Raw genomic sequence first — 17759 nt, 5'->3', positions numbered from 1 at the left:
GTGTGGGGCCTTCACATGGTTATTTATGAAATTTGGATTTCGTTATATTGTGAAATGTGATTAAGTCGTTACTGTTGTGAAAGAATAAAGACTGTCTTTTAATTCTCACTGGCATCCTACCTACCAGTGGCCAGTGCTCCTGCTCTTAAGGAAAACCCATGCTCTCACTCCATTGCAAGTGCTGACCTGAGTGCCTGGGCTTCGCTTGCGCTGGCTAAAGCAGCGGTGCCTGCACCCCATGTCCCTACACCTGCTGTCCTGGGCTCTCTTCACAGTCATTGTGCAGAAACACATGCGGCAAAACAAAGCTGTTAATGAGGAAAACTGTTTCTTTGAAATGTGATTGGCGTGTGTCAGAATCTGAACATCAAGATTTCAGCTGCCGTTTCTCTAGAGAATTTTTATACTCTGGGACTTAACAATGGGTGTACCATCATTCCCTAGTTCCCACCCACTTCAGTGGGGCTAAAAGTGCTGTTGAAGATATCCAGTGATCTAAAAGATGTGTGTGGCTTACTTGGTACTGAAGCAATACTTTATAATGAGGAAGAAGAGATTTGTCTAAAGCTCAATACTGTCCAGAAATTATGAGTACAGGTACAGCAGTCTATCTGCAAAAAGAGAGAGGCCCTCATATTTCAGTGGTTTTCCCAGAGGTAGGAGTCATAAATGCTGTTTGCTCAGTTGGTTCCCACCAAATACAATGATATCGACAACTTTTGGTTAGTTCCAACTTAGTCACTTCTTTTAGATTCTTGTTTCAAGAATAGAATAACAAAAAGAACAGTGAGAAAGAAAAGAACAGAAATTTTTGTTTCTTATACTTCAGACAAATGCAAAGCCTCATCCTTGGTAGTGACAGGGTCAGTAACCACAGTACAAGATTGGTCTGCATTCTTTCTCCTATTATGTGAAATTGAGGTTCATCAGAGGCTGGAAAATTAAAAGAATCGGTAATGTATTTCCTATATGTATTTGAGGAAATGGAACCATTTTGCTCAAAGAAATGAAGAGTGGATATTTGAAAGACTTCCATTTATTTCTGCTGTAAGGACAGCATCTGATTAAGTGACCTTAGCATAAGACAGTAGAGATTTTAAAATGGAGCACCCCCCTCCTAGAAAGTGAGCTAGGAGGGGGCAGGGACTTTGGTCACAGTTATACCAAGCAGACGCCCAGGAAACATTTGTTGACTGAGTGACTAAATGAACAACCACAGCTAAGGAAGGGCATCCTGGTAATGTGGATTTTAATCATCAGAACATTTATGAGAATAGGTTGAGTGATCATTTGTAATCTTTTTTTTAATACAGGAAAACAGGAGAGATGAAAAGGTAGGAGCAGCTAGATTTTAAACAGCTTCTTTCAGTCTCCTTCAAGTCTGTTCTTCCTATTTGTTTCCTGTTGAACTAGGATTTGATGCTAACATCTTTTCCTCTTGTATTCTTTCTTATTCTTCTTTTAGTTTAAAGTTTTATCACTTGGGAATGGGGAGTAAAGGCAGATTTGAAGTTGAATAGGGATAGTAAAATTGTAAACATACAATCAAGGACACAAATGAAAATAGATCATACAAAGCTTTATTTTGCAGTCACACCTAAAGCGCAATGAAGAAGAAATGCATGCATTTAATGACTGAGGTAATGAATTCTCTACAGACACTTTGGGTGTCTTTGATTCATTGAATTCTATAGTTTGGACATACGAAATTCATAAAATTAAAGGTCATTGAAGATGGTTCATTCCTTATTATTTTTTTTAAAATCCCATTTTCTTCAAAAGTATTTTTTCCCAGTTTTATTACATTTTGAAATGTCAGTGTCTTGAAGGAGATTATTTTATGCTATTATTTCTTCACAGACCACGTGTTTACGAAAATGAGGTAATTTTTGAAGTGCAATTACTGTTACATTCTGGTGATAAACACAAGTTTATGGTAGCCTTTGCCTCTGTTAATCTTTCTTATCTGAGGAATTAGAACAATACAGACCAGAGATAATATTGACAAAAAATAAATGTGAAATTAAAATAGCTGTTTCCTGCCCACAGATGATGAGGATGGGATGGACTGCGTGGACAGTGAGAGGCGGCCGCATTTCCCTCAGTTTTCCTACTCTGCAAGTGGACGAGAATAATTCTCTTTCATTCTGCTACTTCACTGTCATCTTAGATTTATTCCTGAGAATGATTCCCGGACATCAGCACCTGTCCTAGCTCCTACAGATAGCAGGAGCCCTCGGACGGTCCAGACCCGTCAAGGCCCTTCGCCCTCACCACCCTCCACCCACAGGAGGACACACCTAGACGCAAACACACTCGACTCTTTGTTTTTGCATGAAATTGTATCTCGGTCTAAGGTCTCATGCTGTTGCTGCTACTGTCTTTCTATTATAGCAATTTTAAGAGGTAATTTTACAATCTTTGGAAGTCATGAGTCCATCATTGTTCATTTGTGCACCAATTGTCATCTTTTGATTGTTTAGTTTTTGTTTTTCCCTAACAGTAAAGGCTAAAAGAGATACATTGATTCTAGGTACATTTTTAACATTCTAGAAGATAAATCAAAAACTAATTAGACTAAGAAAATTTAGTTTGTAATTCAGAACAAGCAGTTGTGGAGGGTGGTAAAGTGCATATGCAAAATTTTAGTAAAGCATATCAGTACGTATAGTAAATATATATCACTAAGATCTGGCTGGAATTCATTAGGAAGCATTAGAGAAAGGGACTGAACGACTGTGGAGATAAATATATTTTTTAATTCATGTCAAATATTGCAGAGGAAGCCCAGAATCACATGTGGACGCCCAGACTTCAGAGGCATCCTGGACAAATGAACATTGTTCTTCCAAGAAATGAAGGCATATGCACAGCAGAGTTAGTCATTTAAAGGGTTTTATGATATGATTTGCACCAGAGAGCATTTTCCCCCTGTGCTTGGAACCCTTTTCCCCTTTTGGTATTTATCACCTCTGATGGCTGAAGAATGTGGACAGGTGTAAAGATCCTGCTTTTCACCAAAATTCGTACACAAAGGTAAACAGGTGTTTGCCTTACTTGTTTGAATTTTTTATTTTTAGTTTTATGTGAATTAGCTTTCTCTCAGATGTTAAAACTTTGAATGTCCTTTTATGGTTTTGTTTATATTGCAGTAGTATTTATTTTTTAGAGATGAGGATTATATGTCATGTTAGCAAATGCAGCTCCAACTTACATAAAGTAGACTTACTGCAGTTGATTTTGACCCATGTGCAAGGAATATTCAAGCTGATGAGAATCATGCATTTTTTCTCCTATATAAAAAAAAATTGATAAGGCTCTGAAATTGTACATATTGGTTAGAATTTGGCTTTGGGAGAAGAGATGCTGTCACCTAACCCCTTAGTGCTGAAAATGAAAAAATGCCGAATTACCCATGCCAAGGGGTTAATGAAACAAATGGATGTTGACATGAAGATACGATATGTTACGGAGGCCTGACAACATAATGTAATGAAGAAAATTGAGACTTGAATGCTGATGAGAAATGAACTTTACTTGGCAAAATTAACACATCTCAAGTATGTACAGGTAGGCTGTAAAGGTTAAGAACCTGGTATGTTTATCCTGATCATGGTACATTTATCACTGAATTAAGCCATCAGGGAAAAAACAAAACAAAAAAAGAACACCTCCAACTTTTCTTTTTTCTGTATATTCTCATGTCCCCAAATTCCAACATTTCTCACTGAAAGGGGACATGTATGCAAACCTCATCTTTCTCCTTCATTAATGATGATCTTCAGATTAAACCCTTTGGTGCTAGGAGCTGACATTTTCCAAAGCAGCCTATGAAGTCCAAGGGGCTGGGAAGCCCTTCCTGCAGCAAGCGGAAGGTGGTCCCTACTCCATGGAGTGATCATGGAAATGTATTTTAGGTCAACTATTTGACAGCTCCCAAAATGGAAGACTACAGCATTATGTAGTATGAGTGCACTGTATGAAAGAGCAAGTGACTTTTTAAGTAGGATGAATCATATTCATATGCAGATGTCTTAGCCTCTTGATGCTGGAAGTATGGATTTATCGATATGAAACCACTGCTGGCAGTGGGTGGGCCACTGGGACTGATGGGGGTTAAAGGGCATTTTATTAAGGCAGCTAAGACATATTCAGACATAGATTTTATCCTGATTTTTCATATTTCTACCTGAGTGAAGTTCATCCTTAATATATTGAGTGGGAGGTTACAGTAAGTGGTAGTTCACGCTTACCTACAAATATAGCTCAACTTTTATTTCACTTGGAATTATGCTGATTGTTTCACTTTGACATGAAAGTAGGCTAGAAGGTATGTCCTGTAGGTTGTCTCTCATCCATTATATAAGAAAGAAACAGATGAGAGGTAAAGAAAGCTGAGACTGGCTGATGTTCAGAGCATTCATTCCTTTAGTGGGAAAGTGTAACACCATATACTAAGCACACAAGCTTTTTTTTTTTTTTTTTTTTAATCTTAAAGTGATTTCCCTGACCTTGGCCAAGGACACTTCCTAAAGATTAATGACTGGTGCTGATAGTGCCCCAGGCTTGCTGCTTCTCACAGCTGGCTCTCAGCCCCCAGCCAGTGCCCAGGCCCAGTCACTTATCCCCTCTGAAATTCCTTTAGTCTCACCCAAGTTGTACTCTTGGCTTAAATTTTGAGAATCTCTTACTTTCACTCCCAGATCTCAATTAGCTGGCATGGAGGAATAATGGAAGAAGAAAAAATGTGTGTAAAGGGAGGTTTCTAAAACTTCCCTTGTATTGTCCTTAGCTGTAGTTTTGGATTCTGACAAATATAAAGACCTGAAACCTGTAATCATTCTCTCAGAATACACTTCAGACTCTGCGGAATCCAGCTTTGTACTAACTTCCATTAAAGTTTCCCTCTTGTAATAATGCAGCCATCTTGGAGGAAATTGGCCATTTCTGCTTGGATGTTTTGGCAGGGTTGCTCACAGCTTTGCTTTCTACATTAATATACATAGCATTACTCCAGTATTGTTTTCCATTTCCCATATCTGATTTCCGGCTTCTTAAAGCTGACTGTTCTTGCAGGGGCCACTTGCTTCTCTTAGAGTACAAAAGTAAGGGCCTTCCTTACTAACTGCAGGGTCTATATATTACACCTCAATGTACACACTTTGCTGCTACTGTTTGTACTGTCTACAGTAGAATTCCCTTATCTTGCTCCTGGTAGTGCATTACAGGCAAGCATGAAATGTAAAGTATTTATTTAAATAAAAAGAAAACCTCTAAATTGGTAATTGAATTACCTCCCTGTAGCTTTATAGTTTGTGACATTTCTTGACCTTGCTAGTTCTTTCATTAGACCCGTGCAAGATCTAGTCATCTGGTTAAGGATTTTAAGCAGACATGACTACGAACCCAAGAAATTGTATTACTATTACTGTTGGTCATACTAAAACTGTTGATTTCCTTAAGTACATGACCCACAAGGATGTGAAATAACTACAAGAAACTGTTTTTGTACACTGTACATCCTTAGTATTTTTACACGTATATGATAGGGATGCACATTATTTTCCTTCGTACAGAGCTTAAATAAAGCACTATGTCAATCTGCTACTTCTCTGTTTATTGTTGTTGGATGTGGTTCTGTAAATCTCAGAAAATACTCTTCTGAAAAAAGATTTTTAATAGCCCCACCTGGTTTTAACCTACCTTGTATTAATGTGACAAGAAAATATGTAAATTTCTTAGAGTTTAAAACATGTAGGGGATTATTTTATAACCTCAATAAACTTGCAATAGTGTGGTTGTACAAACTTGTTGAAGGGCTACTTCCAAAGGGGAGATGGTGACTATCAGCAGTGGTTTTAGGACAGCTCTTCTGCGAAGCTGGGATGGAATAGGTCTCCTTGGAGAATCTTTCAGATCCTACTAATCCTCACACCAAATTGTTTAGACCCAGAAGTCTTAATGAGGTTAGCTCCTGAGTAATATCTTCTGATAATGTACTGCTCTGCACACTTCTTTTCTTAGAACATGTTTTAAAAATTTCATGGCAATTTAAACTTAGATGTGGGCAGTAGATGAGTAGAATGGTAGAACTGCTGTCTGATTTACCTAGAATCATCTTGGATGGGGCTTTTTTCTGATTTTACCTCATATACCAGTGTAAATCTATTATTGTAGAAACCTGGCTTTGCTTCTGTGACTAAGCCAGGTAAAGGAATGGCTTTTGGGAACAGTGTTAGTCTAGCATATGTATGTATGTATCACAGCCAAATCTGAGGGCGTTTTCACATGTGCTCTTCTCTCAGAACCACTGGGGTTGAAAGTTCAGGAGGCTAAATTAAGTGACCTCTATAATTCTTTAAAGGTGCTATTTGTAGAATATTGTATAATTTAGTCACGGTATTCCTAAAGCAGAATTAAGGACAGTTAAGATACGTGGCAGCCTTTGTGTCTAGTACATATAGTGAAGTAAAAACCATCTAAATCTGAATAGCAGTTCTATTTCAGGCTTGAACTTTTTACACAGTCAAGAGACTTGAATGGTCTCTGTTTATCATGCCACCAGCCCCAAAGCCTAATCTGAGAGGCCAGGCTGAACACATGGCAACCTCAGATCTCACGAAATGATGACGATGATGATGATGGTGATGAATGATAGATCACTGACTGGCTAGGAAGAATAACCTTAATTTCAGCGATTTGTCCCAGTTGCAGCCTTGCCTTTGGTGTTTTATTGTCATCCTCAAAGAAAACAGTGTTTTCACTGTCCATTTTTATTACTTTAAAATCTTTGAGGGTTTAAATATGCATAGTAGACATACTATTTTAAACTAAAATGAAGATCTGTGTAGTTATTTGATATATTCTAAATTTTCTGATTTCACTAAGTATGCGTTCTCTAGGCTCTTCTCAAATACTGCATATTGAAGAAAAACGTCTGATATCACAGAGCCAAAGATACTTTTTTTTGTTTTGTTTAGTCTTGTCTCATTAACAGAGTGGAGAGACTGATAACGCGTAATGCTTCCTGGTGAGCGCTTACCGTATACGTCTTGGTAGGATAGTAAATAATAATGGTGTGTTTGGGACGCTGAGTAAAGGCAAATAAAATTGAAGGACGACATGTAGATCATATTTCATGGGAAAGGAAAATGAATGGCGAGAAAAAGTTGATCTGGTCCTTATTACACTTGGGCCTAATTAAGTTACATATGTGCCTTTTTAGTGTGTTTTGTTCATCACTACAAGGTAAAAAGGAAGCATTACAATTCAAGTCTTTAAAAAGTTCATTTATTGAAATTCATATGTATAACATGGCATACAAATGAGTATATTTTAAAACTAACTGCAAACCATTTCCGAAAACATGAACAAGGAGATCACTCCTCATCTAATCCACACTTTAGTTCCAGCCCATCCTTAGTGCAGGGAATACTCTGAGAACCGAATGTGGCAATTCTGACATCAGCTGCATTGAGTCCAAGACGGCATCAAACCTGAGAGGGTTGCGGTGATTTGTGGCATGTGGAATACAAAACAGATGAATGTAAATATCTCTTTGTAAATCATTTATTTCACTCTGTTTGATCCAGGTCAGAAATCAGATTGTGGCATGCTGGGTAACTGGAAAAAATGATAATAAAAAGTAAGTTTAAATATATCATGTTCTTCATTGTGACTTGTGTTCTCATTTAATGGCATAGTCACCTCTTATGACTTAAGCATTTGAAGAAAAAAATTCTGTTGCTAAAAATGTGGAAATCTAATGTATACAATTGTTCAAAAAGTTTATACCTCATCTTGACCACAGATCAGAGTCCTTTTGCATGTTAACATGTAAGCTTTGTCTTAATGCTTTAAATCTGAAAGTAACTTGAATTCTAGACATTTGTGTGCCTTTTAAATAAGGGCAGTCTGATGTTAAGACATGGCCAGAAAGCCATCTCTTCTCTTGTCCAGAAAAGAGAATCTGATCTGTGCCAGAATCTGTTTATTGAAAATTGTTCAGACAGGACAGCAGGTAAAACTAGAACAAAAAAAGGAATGTAGGCCGAGCGCCCCTAAGAAATCCATGGTGAAGTGATATGAACTATAACCTCCAAGTTTTTAGCTCCAGACAATTTACTATAATATGTATAAAGCCATTTCCCATTGAAACCTCTTTGCTGTAAGACAGAACTGGTCTGTTAAACAGATGAAATACATGTTTCCAGACCAGTTCCTAAATATTGAGGTGTGGGGTATTACAATTCAGGAAAGTACTGAATACTGATCCCTGCTTCTGCTGACGTAGGTGTTTACATTAGTTTAAACCATGTCAGGAGGTACAATCAGAGACCATAGAAATAGTTACATTTCACAAAACAGTTACTGAGCCCCTACTGTCTTACTACATGGGAAGATAAATAGGACATAGAAGGAACAGTAACTCCAGAAGAAAGCTAAGATATTTACCAAATCCCGGTTTTTATTTCCCCTGATTAACAAGAATGCACTGCTGGGTCAGGGGCCAAACTGTGTCTCTGTTTAGCCGGAAATCATCTTCTAGAAAGAGAAGTGGGCCTGTAATCCCAAACCAAAAGTCCTAAGCTTAAATCAGAGGACTGATTCTTTTCTCCCCATTATAAGCCATGATTACTTGTTGGGGATTTTCAAGACAGAACAATGAATGAATTCTGAATTCAGAATTCCTGCAAAAGAAATATATGAAAAGTCTGTTGTCTGTTTTAGTAAAATGAGAAAAGGTAATTTCAGTGTGTGAGCTTTTTCATGAATAAGTCTGTGAATAGAATTGTTTCAACACAGGAAGTTAGAATACCGTGTACAGCCCAGTCTCCGCTGAATGCAGGTGGGGGCTACAGCAAGAGGCCTCGCTGCCTGTGAGCAGATGTGTGCGCGATGCAGGTGGCCTTCGTAGGTCCGAGCACATGAGAGATGGCCCCTCTTTCTTAGGGTCCAAGCTGCTTCTGTTCCCAGGGCCATTCCTCAGCGGGCAGCAGGGGGTCCGCTGTGCCCTAGAGCCCTGTCGTTGCAGGTGTTCCCTTCGGACCCCCAGAAGACACATGGCTCAGGGGCCCACCCTCCAGGTTTTACCACCACAATGCTCGATCCAGACTTTATGTGCCTTCAAGTTTTACTGCTAAATGACTGAAATGATTCACCCTCTTGCTCCATGGATGGGCTTAGTAAGACAGGCTGCCTGCTCGTTTGGGTGCTCTAGAGAGTGACTTTCTTTCTAACCTTAGAAATGCAAAAATGTCTTTAAATAAATGGACAAGCACAAACCAAACAATATTTTAAAAGAAAAATGTAACTGACCTTTGAGTAAAAAACACCCTCATGTACACAATATAAAATGGTGATTCAACAACCACAACAACAAACTTGAAGTAATAGAAGAATGTATTGCAGGGTTTTGTTTTTGTTTTTAACTGAGCTCCAGGAAACCGGCATTTCTCATAATGAATCTCTGTAGTGCCTGTGGGCTCCAGGACCATCTAGTAATTCATCATCATCTGATCCATTCCCTGCCGGCACTCAGCTTGCTCTGCTGGAACCAGTGACCTCCTCCTCCTGTGGATCCACATGAGAGTGACACAGATGCGAGGGCCTCAGTACAGACAAGTGAAAGGTAACCCCGATTGGGCTCCCGGCAGCAAATCAGCTATTGCTCTTCTCTTCATCCATTTTACATGTTGTTTGGGTATGGTGTGAAGCCCTGTATTCATTCTCACTTTTATGTTATAGTGCTTACTGTTTGCTGCTTAACCCCAGTGCCTACTACAGCTATGCCTAAGCCTTGGTGAGCATTCATTTGACTGAGGAAGCTACCCTAATGTGCCATTATTTTGTTTGCTAACTGCAGCACTCGTGTTACTGCAGTTTGCTGAATCTTTTAGTAAGAACAATTCTCAGTGCTTTCCCCTCTCTGGTCCTATAGCATAATATCCAGAGATAGAGAAGCTTTCATTCCTGCCAAAAGCTGGTTTATCTGCCATCATTTTTTTAAAGGATATTATTTCCAGGAAGTTGGTTCCATCACCTACATCCCCGCGATCATGACTTTGCATACAGGGGGGATGAGGAGGTGTGTGCACAGCAGCCAATCTGAACTATGACTTGAGTCCTCAGCCTCCATCTTCTGTCCTTCCTCCTCTCAACCTGTCATCAAAGCCCCTCACTGTGGCCCTCCCGGCTGTGTGTGTGTGTCTGTCCACATCCATGTCTGCAGTTGTCCGTGGCTGCTCTCCAGATTAGAGGCAGGCCAAAAGGACACCCTGGCAGCTGCTCTTCATCTGTCCCCAGATGATAGAAATGCTCCCCATCTGCAAGCTAGGGATGGTTAACCCATTTTCTTTATTCTCATTTTAATTCCTGAAAGAGCCTTCTCGCCACAAATCCTGTTTTGTGTGTGTGTGTGTGTGTGTGTGTTGCATCTAATTAAGTTCTGAAGTTTAACTTTAAATTTGGGAATTTAAAAATAAATTGTGTTGGATGACCTGAATTCCCCAGGCAACCACGCTGTGGGGTGGAGCCTTTTCTTCTGCTTTGTTCCCACGCTGGCCTGCAAGGGGGCATCAGCCAAGGTGCGTGGGCACCCCAACCCTCCATCTCCCTGCCAGGCCCATCTCCGGTGCTTGCCCTGGCATCTCTGCTCCGTGGTCTCCACCCAGCCTCTTCGCAGACTCTCCGAATGAAACAGTCCCCCTCCTTCTTACTCTTTACTCTGCACATTTGCACATTTTCTATTTCTTTGTTCTTGGTCAAAAAATTGTCCTGTGGGCAGACCACAGTGGCTCAGCAGACAGAGTTCTCGCCTGCCATGCTGGAGACCCAGGTTCGATTCCTGATGCCTGCCCATGTTAAAAAAAATGGTCCTGTTCCTTAAAGCATCTATTTTTCACCAGAGAGGGCAGAATCCCTCCTTCCTGACCTCCATCTAGGCAGTTTGCCCCTCAGAGTCCAGACTCTTCAGCATATACTGCCTGTTCTGATCAGGCTGGTGAAAGAGCCTCTAGCCAACCAATTTGATATTTGTGAAATTAAGGAGAAGGCAAATTTGGAAGGCAACTTGGAATAAAAAAGCCAGATGAACCATGGGTGGTAGCTGTTTTGTTCAGGGGACAGTGCCCTGAGGAGTTTGGCTGTGGGGCTCGATCAGGATGAAGCTCCCCTGCCCAATGGCAGCCCTCACACAGGCACCCCGGCGTCTTCAAGTCACAGCCCTGCCATTCCTTCCCCCAGCAAGAGTAACACATTCTTGCTGAGCTCCATACCCTCCCTCAGAACTTCCCTTTGAATCTGGCCGTTACCAGCTGCAAAGCAGAGCAAGAGTTCACAGCAAGGTCGGCACAGAGTCCCAGCCACTCACTCTCCTGCTCACTGCAGGCGGGGCTGGCACAGTGGAAGCTCTGCAGCAGGCAGAGTGTGCAGTCTCCTGTTACCCCGGACTAGGTGACCTGGCTTTGCTGGCTCTGGGCTCCAGAAAAGGAACACACTGCAGAAGCCAGGGAAGTTAAAAAGTATTAGCAGGAAAGGCTTCACTGCACACAAGGAGCTGAAGAAGGATGATTCTTTGGCTTTCTGTAAAATAGCCTCTCAGGCTGGACTTGGGTCTCCCAGTTGTGGGGGGAGGCAGCAGGGAGTTAACCCTTTCCACAGAAGGAGGGGCCGGGGTTCTAGGAAGATTGTTTGCCAGGCCAGCTCTCCTCCCCAGAGCACACGCAGGAGCACGTGTTCATCCAGCAACTCGTGGAATCCCGCGTCTGTAGTCTTCCAGCTTTCTGGAATCACAGAAGTCACGAGAACTTCCTCTGCACATGGGCAGGTGTCTGTGTTTTATATGAACCATGTTTCCATGGTAAATAGACTTTTAAGAATTCCCAAAGGACAGACAGTGTCACCAACAGCAGAGAGTGGAGCCTCTGGCTGCCTCATGTTTGAAAGCGTTAAAAATAAAGACAACATTGACATTTGGGGTTGTAATGTGACGGAATTACAGTCTTTTAAAGGCAAGAACCACTTATCTACACTACATGTAATATTCAGTGTTTTGTTCACTTGTCTAATTGGATTAAAATATTTAGCTCCCTTTAAAATCTTGATTGTGAATTTATATTGCAAAATGTAATGTTTGACTTGGGAAGCAATAAGTGGAGCAAATGTATCTGAAGCAATATAAAATTCAATTTATTTTTCCCCTACGATTCTTATTTTGAAATTATTCACTCTTGGACAAAATGAACTGTTAAAGGAAGAGCAAGTTTGGCTGAAATGAAGAGCTGTGTACTTTTCAATATTAATTATGCACAGAGGCCTCAGTTTAAAAAAAAAGTTAAACTGCATGATATCTGATTTGTGTGGGGAAGTTTCTCTGACCCTAACATTAGAAATGCAGCACCAAGGGTCTTGTGTCATTCTTTAAAAACACTCAGGCAGCAGGGAGTTAATGACATTTTAGCTGCATATGTTCAAGTTTATTTAAAAAAATATGCAAGTCATTTTGGTTGACAGTGTCTTGTACACAGTTTTGAAAGAATCAGGGCAAACTTTAACAGAGTCAGTTTTTATTTGAAAAATATTTTCTGGGAATGTATCAGTGTTTATTTTTGAGACTGACAATTCGGGTGAAAATCAGGATAAAAACAAAAAAACAACAATTTGGTTGAAATCAAATTGTTTGTTTTCATCTATTTAGAATTCTTTCCAAAAAATCTTGGTTCAGGAGGAGGCTTTTTAATTTATTTTATTCAGTGTATTTGCTGTTCTATTCAAGCACCATCTGTCCTGCAGGTAGCTAACTTTATGGATGGTCCTAAGTTGGCAGAGGACAGCGGGCTCTGGGAGGGACCAGGGGACTAGGTGAAGGCCTGGCCCTGTGCTCTGCTGCCCTGCCTCTGCCTGCAGGAGCCCCAAGAGTGGTCAGGGCTCAGCCTCCTTCCCTTCCACTGCAGGACACAAGCCCACCTCTCCTCCCTCCATTGTCATCATCTTTGTGTTTGCTTCTTGTGCGCATTTTCACCTCTGTTCTCTCTGAGTCCTTTGGTGTGATGAGATAATGTCAGTGATCTTGGAACATAATCACATATGGCTGCTTGATGCATGTACAGGTTTAAATCAAATTAGAAAGTAAAATTCACTGCCACGAATGCTTAAAAGTCATAGGTCCAGCTGATTAACCATTCATAAATCCATTTCGGACCCTGTTTTCTGAACTGCAAACATAATTCTTAGGAAAGGACTCAAAGGGACTCACTCCCCAGACTGAATACTGAGGACTGAACCAAACAGCCTGTTTAGGACGATCGCTCCCAGGAAGTACAAATAAGTCGACGCCATATTCATTTCCAAATAAAAATACAAACAAAGCAATCTTGATGTTTAAGAGATCCTCTAAGAGATTATTTTCCCTTTCCCAGATGGCTTTCTCCCCAAGAAAAGATTCTTATTTCCTCAGCAGCTGCTCCACCCTTACTGGCCAGAAGTTAGGGCCTCTGGTTTCTATGTCATAACCAGCCCCTCCTCTGGCTGTCAGGCCTTGCCTGAGCTCCCCGGGGCTGGTGGCTCGTCACCACGCAGCCACCCCACCCCACCACTACCAGGTGTACAGCCGCCCCCAACAAAGGAAAGAATGTCGCCCTTCAGTTTACCATCAAACAAGACCCAGGGCTGTGGGTGCGCAGTCACACGCTGACGGCACAGGGGATGCAGGGGAAGTGCATGTGGGTAAAGCTGGAATATCTATTTCTCCACAAGAACCAGAACGGCCAGTTCATGACGTTTAGAAAGCCATTTTCTAGACATTCCCTCTGCCCTTCCCTCCCAGAGTGAGGGAGATTAATGAAGCCATTGTTTCTATTGTCCTAAACTAAAAATGAGCCAGAAAATGTGCCTTGAGCTTCAAGGTTCACACCCTGAGCTGCGCCCAGGACCTGCCCCCTCTCACCCGACTGCTGCACTGCACAGTGACTGGGTCAAGGGGAAGATGAGAATTTTCACGGCCAAAAAGCAGCTTATGACCATAACTGTGTCCCTCTGCCAGACACTTTGCTGTTCATGTTTCAGGGTTTAAGCAGAAACTATTTAGAATAATGATGTCTTTTAAACGAGCTGGATGCTTCCTGTCCCCCGCCACCCCCAGCAGGGCTCAGGGCCTGGGGGCAAAAGGTGAGGGATGTGGCCCAGCTTCAGGGCAGCTGCCCAGGCCAGAAAAATATCTATTCTCTTTTGGGTAGTGGGTAAACAGGTATTTTCTAGAATTTGACATACAAAATTAAGTTACTAGGCATAATTCATCCAGGCTGAGAAAATGGGAGGCTTCAACTGAACCATTCCAAAACTCTGAAATGAAGGCAGCTCGAATAACCAGTTGCCCAAGAGCTATGCCCAGCAGACTCTCCAGGAGAGCAGTGAGTGCACTTATTACCCCAGGCCCCTTGGGAGCTACTGTTCTCCAAAATACCTACTTGGTGTCAACAGCAGCCTTACTCACTTGAAGGTTTCAGTTGAAGCTTAATTCCTAAGTCAAGTTTGTTCAGTGGCAAAAAAAGAAAAAAGCATCACGGAGGCTGGAATACACTAACAGTCCGTAAGTAGATTCTAATGCAACCCTTTGGGTGGGAGGAACAGGCATTTGGTTTAGATATTCAGCAAAGAGCTTGCAAGCCTGGATCCCTGCCTCCTCTTTGAATACTAGTATTTGCCACTGTAAGCCAACAGTTTCTCCACCAAATTTCTTTTGTCATGTTCACATTAAAATAATTCCAAATGTAATATTTGAATCTGAAAGGTCCCTTTCGAGATGAGCCAGATGGGCCAGTATCAGTTAGCACAGGATGGTCATCACTTCTGTTCTTTCAGGCAAGGGAAGAAAGACTTGCTAGTTTTTCTGTGGATTTTGTGTTTGTGTGTTTAATGCATTTTGTGAAAATTTTGCAATTCATTTGGCAATTACCAGATTTTTAAAGCCCTGGAAGAGGTTTCTAAGCATTGATGGTCCATGTTAAGATCTAAGTGGGCTTGCTGTAAAGTAGGCAGATGGGGAGTTAAAAGACAAACCCCATATTATAACGATCTAGTCCAGAACTGAGAGGAAATGGCAGCGTGCTCTGAGTTTGTATAAGAGTCCCCACAATTCTGGTTCTGAATAGTTCTTGGATCCTAAAGGCCAAGTGATTCAGTCCCTCCAAACATACTTGACAGGAGCCTAGCCACCTGCCTGGAGACCCAGTGGCCCCAGCAGCCCTGACCTTTGGTTGCTGAGGCCTAAAGTTGGCACTGCCCAGGGTTCCTCCCTCAGGACCTGCCCACATGGATTGAATTCTGGCTTAAGCCGGGCCCTCACCAGTGGAGGATGCGCTGAGCACACCTAAGGAGAGAGGGAGAGTGGGGAGCAAGGGCCTTCCCAGCACTGCTGGGAAGGCTTTGCTGGGCCTCTGCCCTTTCCTTCTCCTCAAGTGGATCTTCTCCCAGGACTTTCTCAGGTTATAGGAGGAGAGAGGAAAAGAAAATACCTTGATATTCCTTTGACCTCCTAAGTGCAGATAGCCTACCAAGCACCTCACAGTTGCACCCATTTAACACTTCCAGTATCCTTTTGAGTACAGTATCCTTTGCAGCGGAGCCCCACTGTGCAGATGTAGAAACTAAGGCTCAGAATAGACTTCAGTGACTTGCCCAGGGTCTCACAGACAGAGTCTGGAATCATTTGCTCTTCTTTCCGGCTTCAAACACTTCAGATGTCCTCAAACTTTAGCATCCTCCAGAATTACCCAAGGAGCTTATTAAAGTAAAGACTCCTAGGGCCCTGCTCCCTGAAATTCTGGCTCAGTATATATGAAGTGAGGTCTTGAAATCTGTGTCTATTTTATTTATCTTTTATAAACATCCCAAAAGACTGTGGTGGGTGCGGTCTCTGGGCAGTATCTGCTATACCCTGGGCAGTTGCAGAAGCTCCAGGAGGGAAGAGCAGAGGTGGGTTCCCCTCCCCAGGCCTTAGTGCAGTGCCTGGCACCCCGAAGCTGCTCAATTCCTATTTGTGGAGTAAAGGGACTTTGCAGAACAATTTAGTGGGCTGGGTGGGAGGAGTCAGTATTTAGAGGTTCTTTCACACTCATTTGGTCTGTGTTCATTTTGAAAGGAAAATAACACAGATAATTCCCCAACATTTTCATTTCCACATGCCCTTTCCCCATTCATCATTCCAAGCACCAACTGCAGGACGCCTGCCGGGCACTCTGAGTGCTGTCCCCATTGAAGGCTGATGCCATGGCCGGCCACCGGACCACCTCATTATCCTCACAAATTGCATGCTGGGACAAAAACCACAGCCTCCCTAACAGGAACAGAGACAATTTAGAATAAAAAAGGTTTAATTCCATACTCTAAACTCACCTGGCCACTGCCTTTCCTGAGTAGCCCCGCTGGTGGCCTCAGGTCTGACCTGACTGGGTAAAGCCTGGGCAGAGGACTCCAGCTTTGGTTCTGCTGCAGCCTCCCCTCCTACTAGCTATATATACCTGCTTGAGCCTCGGTTTCCCTATCTGTAAAATGGAGACAGTGACAGCGATCTTGTAGGCTGGGTCAAGCGTAAGGAAGGCTAATCTGTATTCTTTATGTAAAAACTCTAAATGCTGGCACCAGTGAGGAGGCTGCCAGGTAGGCACAAATTTTCTTCTGCCCTCAGTCCATGACGGCTGCTCTCCCTGGGGACATCTCTTCCCTCCTCCACCTCAAATCCTATACCTCCTTCAAGGGCAGTTCAAGGCCCCTGTCCTTTCACCAGCCTCCCTGGCCTCTGGGGTCCTCCCCTCCCAGCCTGTGCGCAGTGTGGCTTGCTGACGCACAGTGGGGCCTGCTGTCCACCCCTGACGTCAGCTCCTTCACAGGGTGGGCCCGCGGCTCACACCTGCCCTGTGTCCCCCCTGTGCCCAACAATCTTGAGGATCTCCCTCCCAGCTAATTAGCTGACCAAAGTGATCACTGAGAGTTTTAGCCTATTCTTAAAATGTGACTCTGAAAACAGGAAAGAGGAAAGGCCCATTTGCAGACCGCCATGTGCTCTTTGGGCCGATCCCTGAGGACTCACCCTCCTTGGGCCTGGCACAGTACCTGGGATCGCAGGCGTTCCACCTCTTCGAACAGGCTCTGCCTCTCTAGGAGGAGCTCGTTCTGCTTGTTGAGGAGCTGCACCAGCTGCTGGGCTGTGGCCTGGCTGTGCTTGTCCAGCTGCCTCAGCCTGGAGAAAAAGCCACCACAGAATTAAAGATGGGACTTGGGAATGTGGCCAAAAGGCTTCAGACATTAGCAGATGCCATGGCCGACCTCAGGCCTTTAAACTGCTGTTGCTGAGTGTATTTGAGCGCTGCCACTGAAGTTGAACTGTGATTCCCAAATGCAAGCAGCTAACAGCCTAGAGTGAGCCTGTGAGGTGTGAGTTTTGGGCTGGCAGTGGGCCCCTGGTAAGTGTTTGTTAATGAAATTGTATCAAGTGTGAAAGGGGATTGGGAACACTTGCAATGAATTGTCAATTATAAAAAGCACAGAGAAATCGGATAAAGAGAAGAAATATGGAAGCCTGAAACTCCCAAGCAGAGGTCAAAGATGGCCCTAAATGCCTGCATTGTTCAGCTAGAAGCTTCTCTTGTAGGCTGGAGCAGATGCTGGCCCTGGCTGGGGGAGTGGGTGAGGGACAGCAGAAACACTGAACTAAGGGTTTTCCATTATTAATCATTCAGTCAATCACAAGCTCCGGCATCGCT

General features: G+C 42.6%; 2 protein-coding genes across 16 annotated transcripts in view; one reads left to right on the top strand and one right to left on the bottom strand.

Annotated features, from left to right (window-relative positions):
• AKT3 (AKT serine/threonine kinase 3) overlaps positions 1 to 17759 on the top strand; it is a 430706-nt gene that overhangs the window by 383402 nt on the left and 29545 nt on the right. Inside the window, exons 14-15 of one of the 9 annotated variants that reach the window (XM_077168485.1) lie at positions 1314 to 1334; positions 2050 to 8132. The exons of 7 other annotated variants lie outside the window; for them this stretch is intronic. In XM_077168485.1, the coding sequence (XP_077024600.1) occupies positions 1314 to 1315 (2 nt within the window). In that variant the 3' untranslated portion in view covers positions 1316 to 1334; positions 2050 to 8132. Of the gene's footprint in view, positions 1 to 1313; positions 1335 to 2049; positions 8133 to 17759 lie in introns of those variants that run through there. One more of the 9 variants, XM_077168484.1, reaches the window with a different exon arrangement.
• SDCCAG8 (SHH signaling and ciliogenesis regulator SDCCAG8) overlaps positions 7275 to 17759 on the bottom strand; it is a 319229-nt gene continuing 308744 nt past the window's right edge. For 6 of the 7 annotated variants that reach the window (XM_077168479.1, XM_077168476.1, XM_077168480.1 and 3 more), the window contains 2 exons: positions 17110 to 17236; positions 7275 to 7623 (listed from right to left, as the gene is read on the bottom strand). In XM_077168479.1, the coding sequence (XP_077024594.1) occupies positions 7594 to 7623; positions 17110 to 17236 (157 nt within the window). In that variant the 3' untranslated portion in view covers positions 7275 to 7593. Of the gene's footprint in view, positions 7624 to 17109; positions 17237 to 17759 lie in introns of those variants that run through there. The other variant, XR_013179195.1, reaches the window with a different exon arrangement.

The sequence above is a fragment of the Tamandua tetradactyla genome, chromosome 7, assembly GCF_023851605.1.
Source record: "Tamandua tetradactyla isolate mTamTet1 chromosome 7, mTamTet1.pri, whole genome shotgun sequence".
NCBI classification, from domain to species: domain Eukaryota; kingdom Metazoa; phylum Chordata; class Mammalia; order Pilosa; family Myrmecophagidae; genus Tamandua; species Tamandua tetradactyla.
Note: the sequence above shows the minus strand (reverse complement) of the source record. Positions and strands in the feature narration are given on the sequence as shown.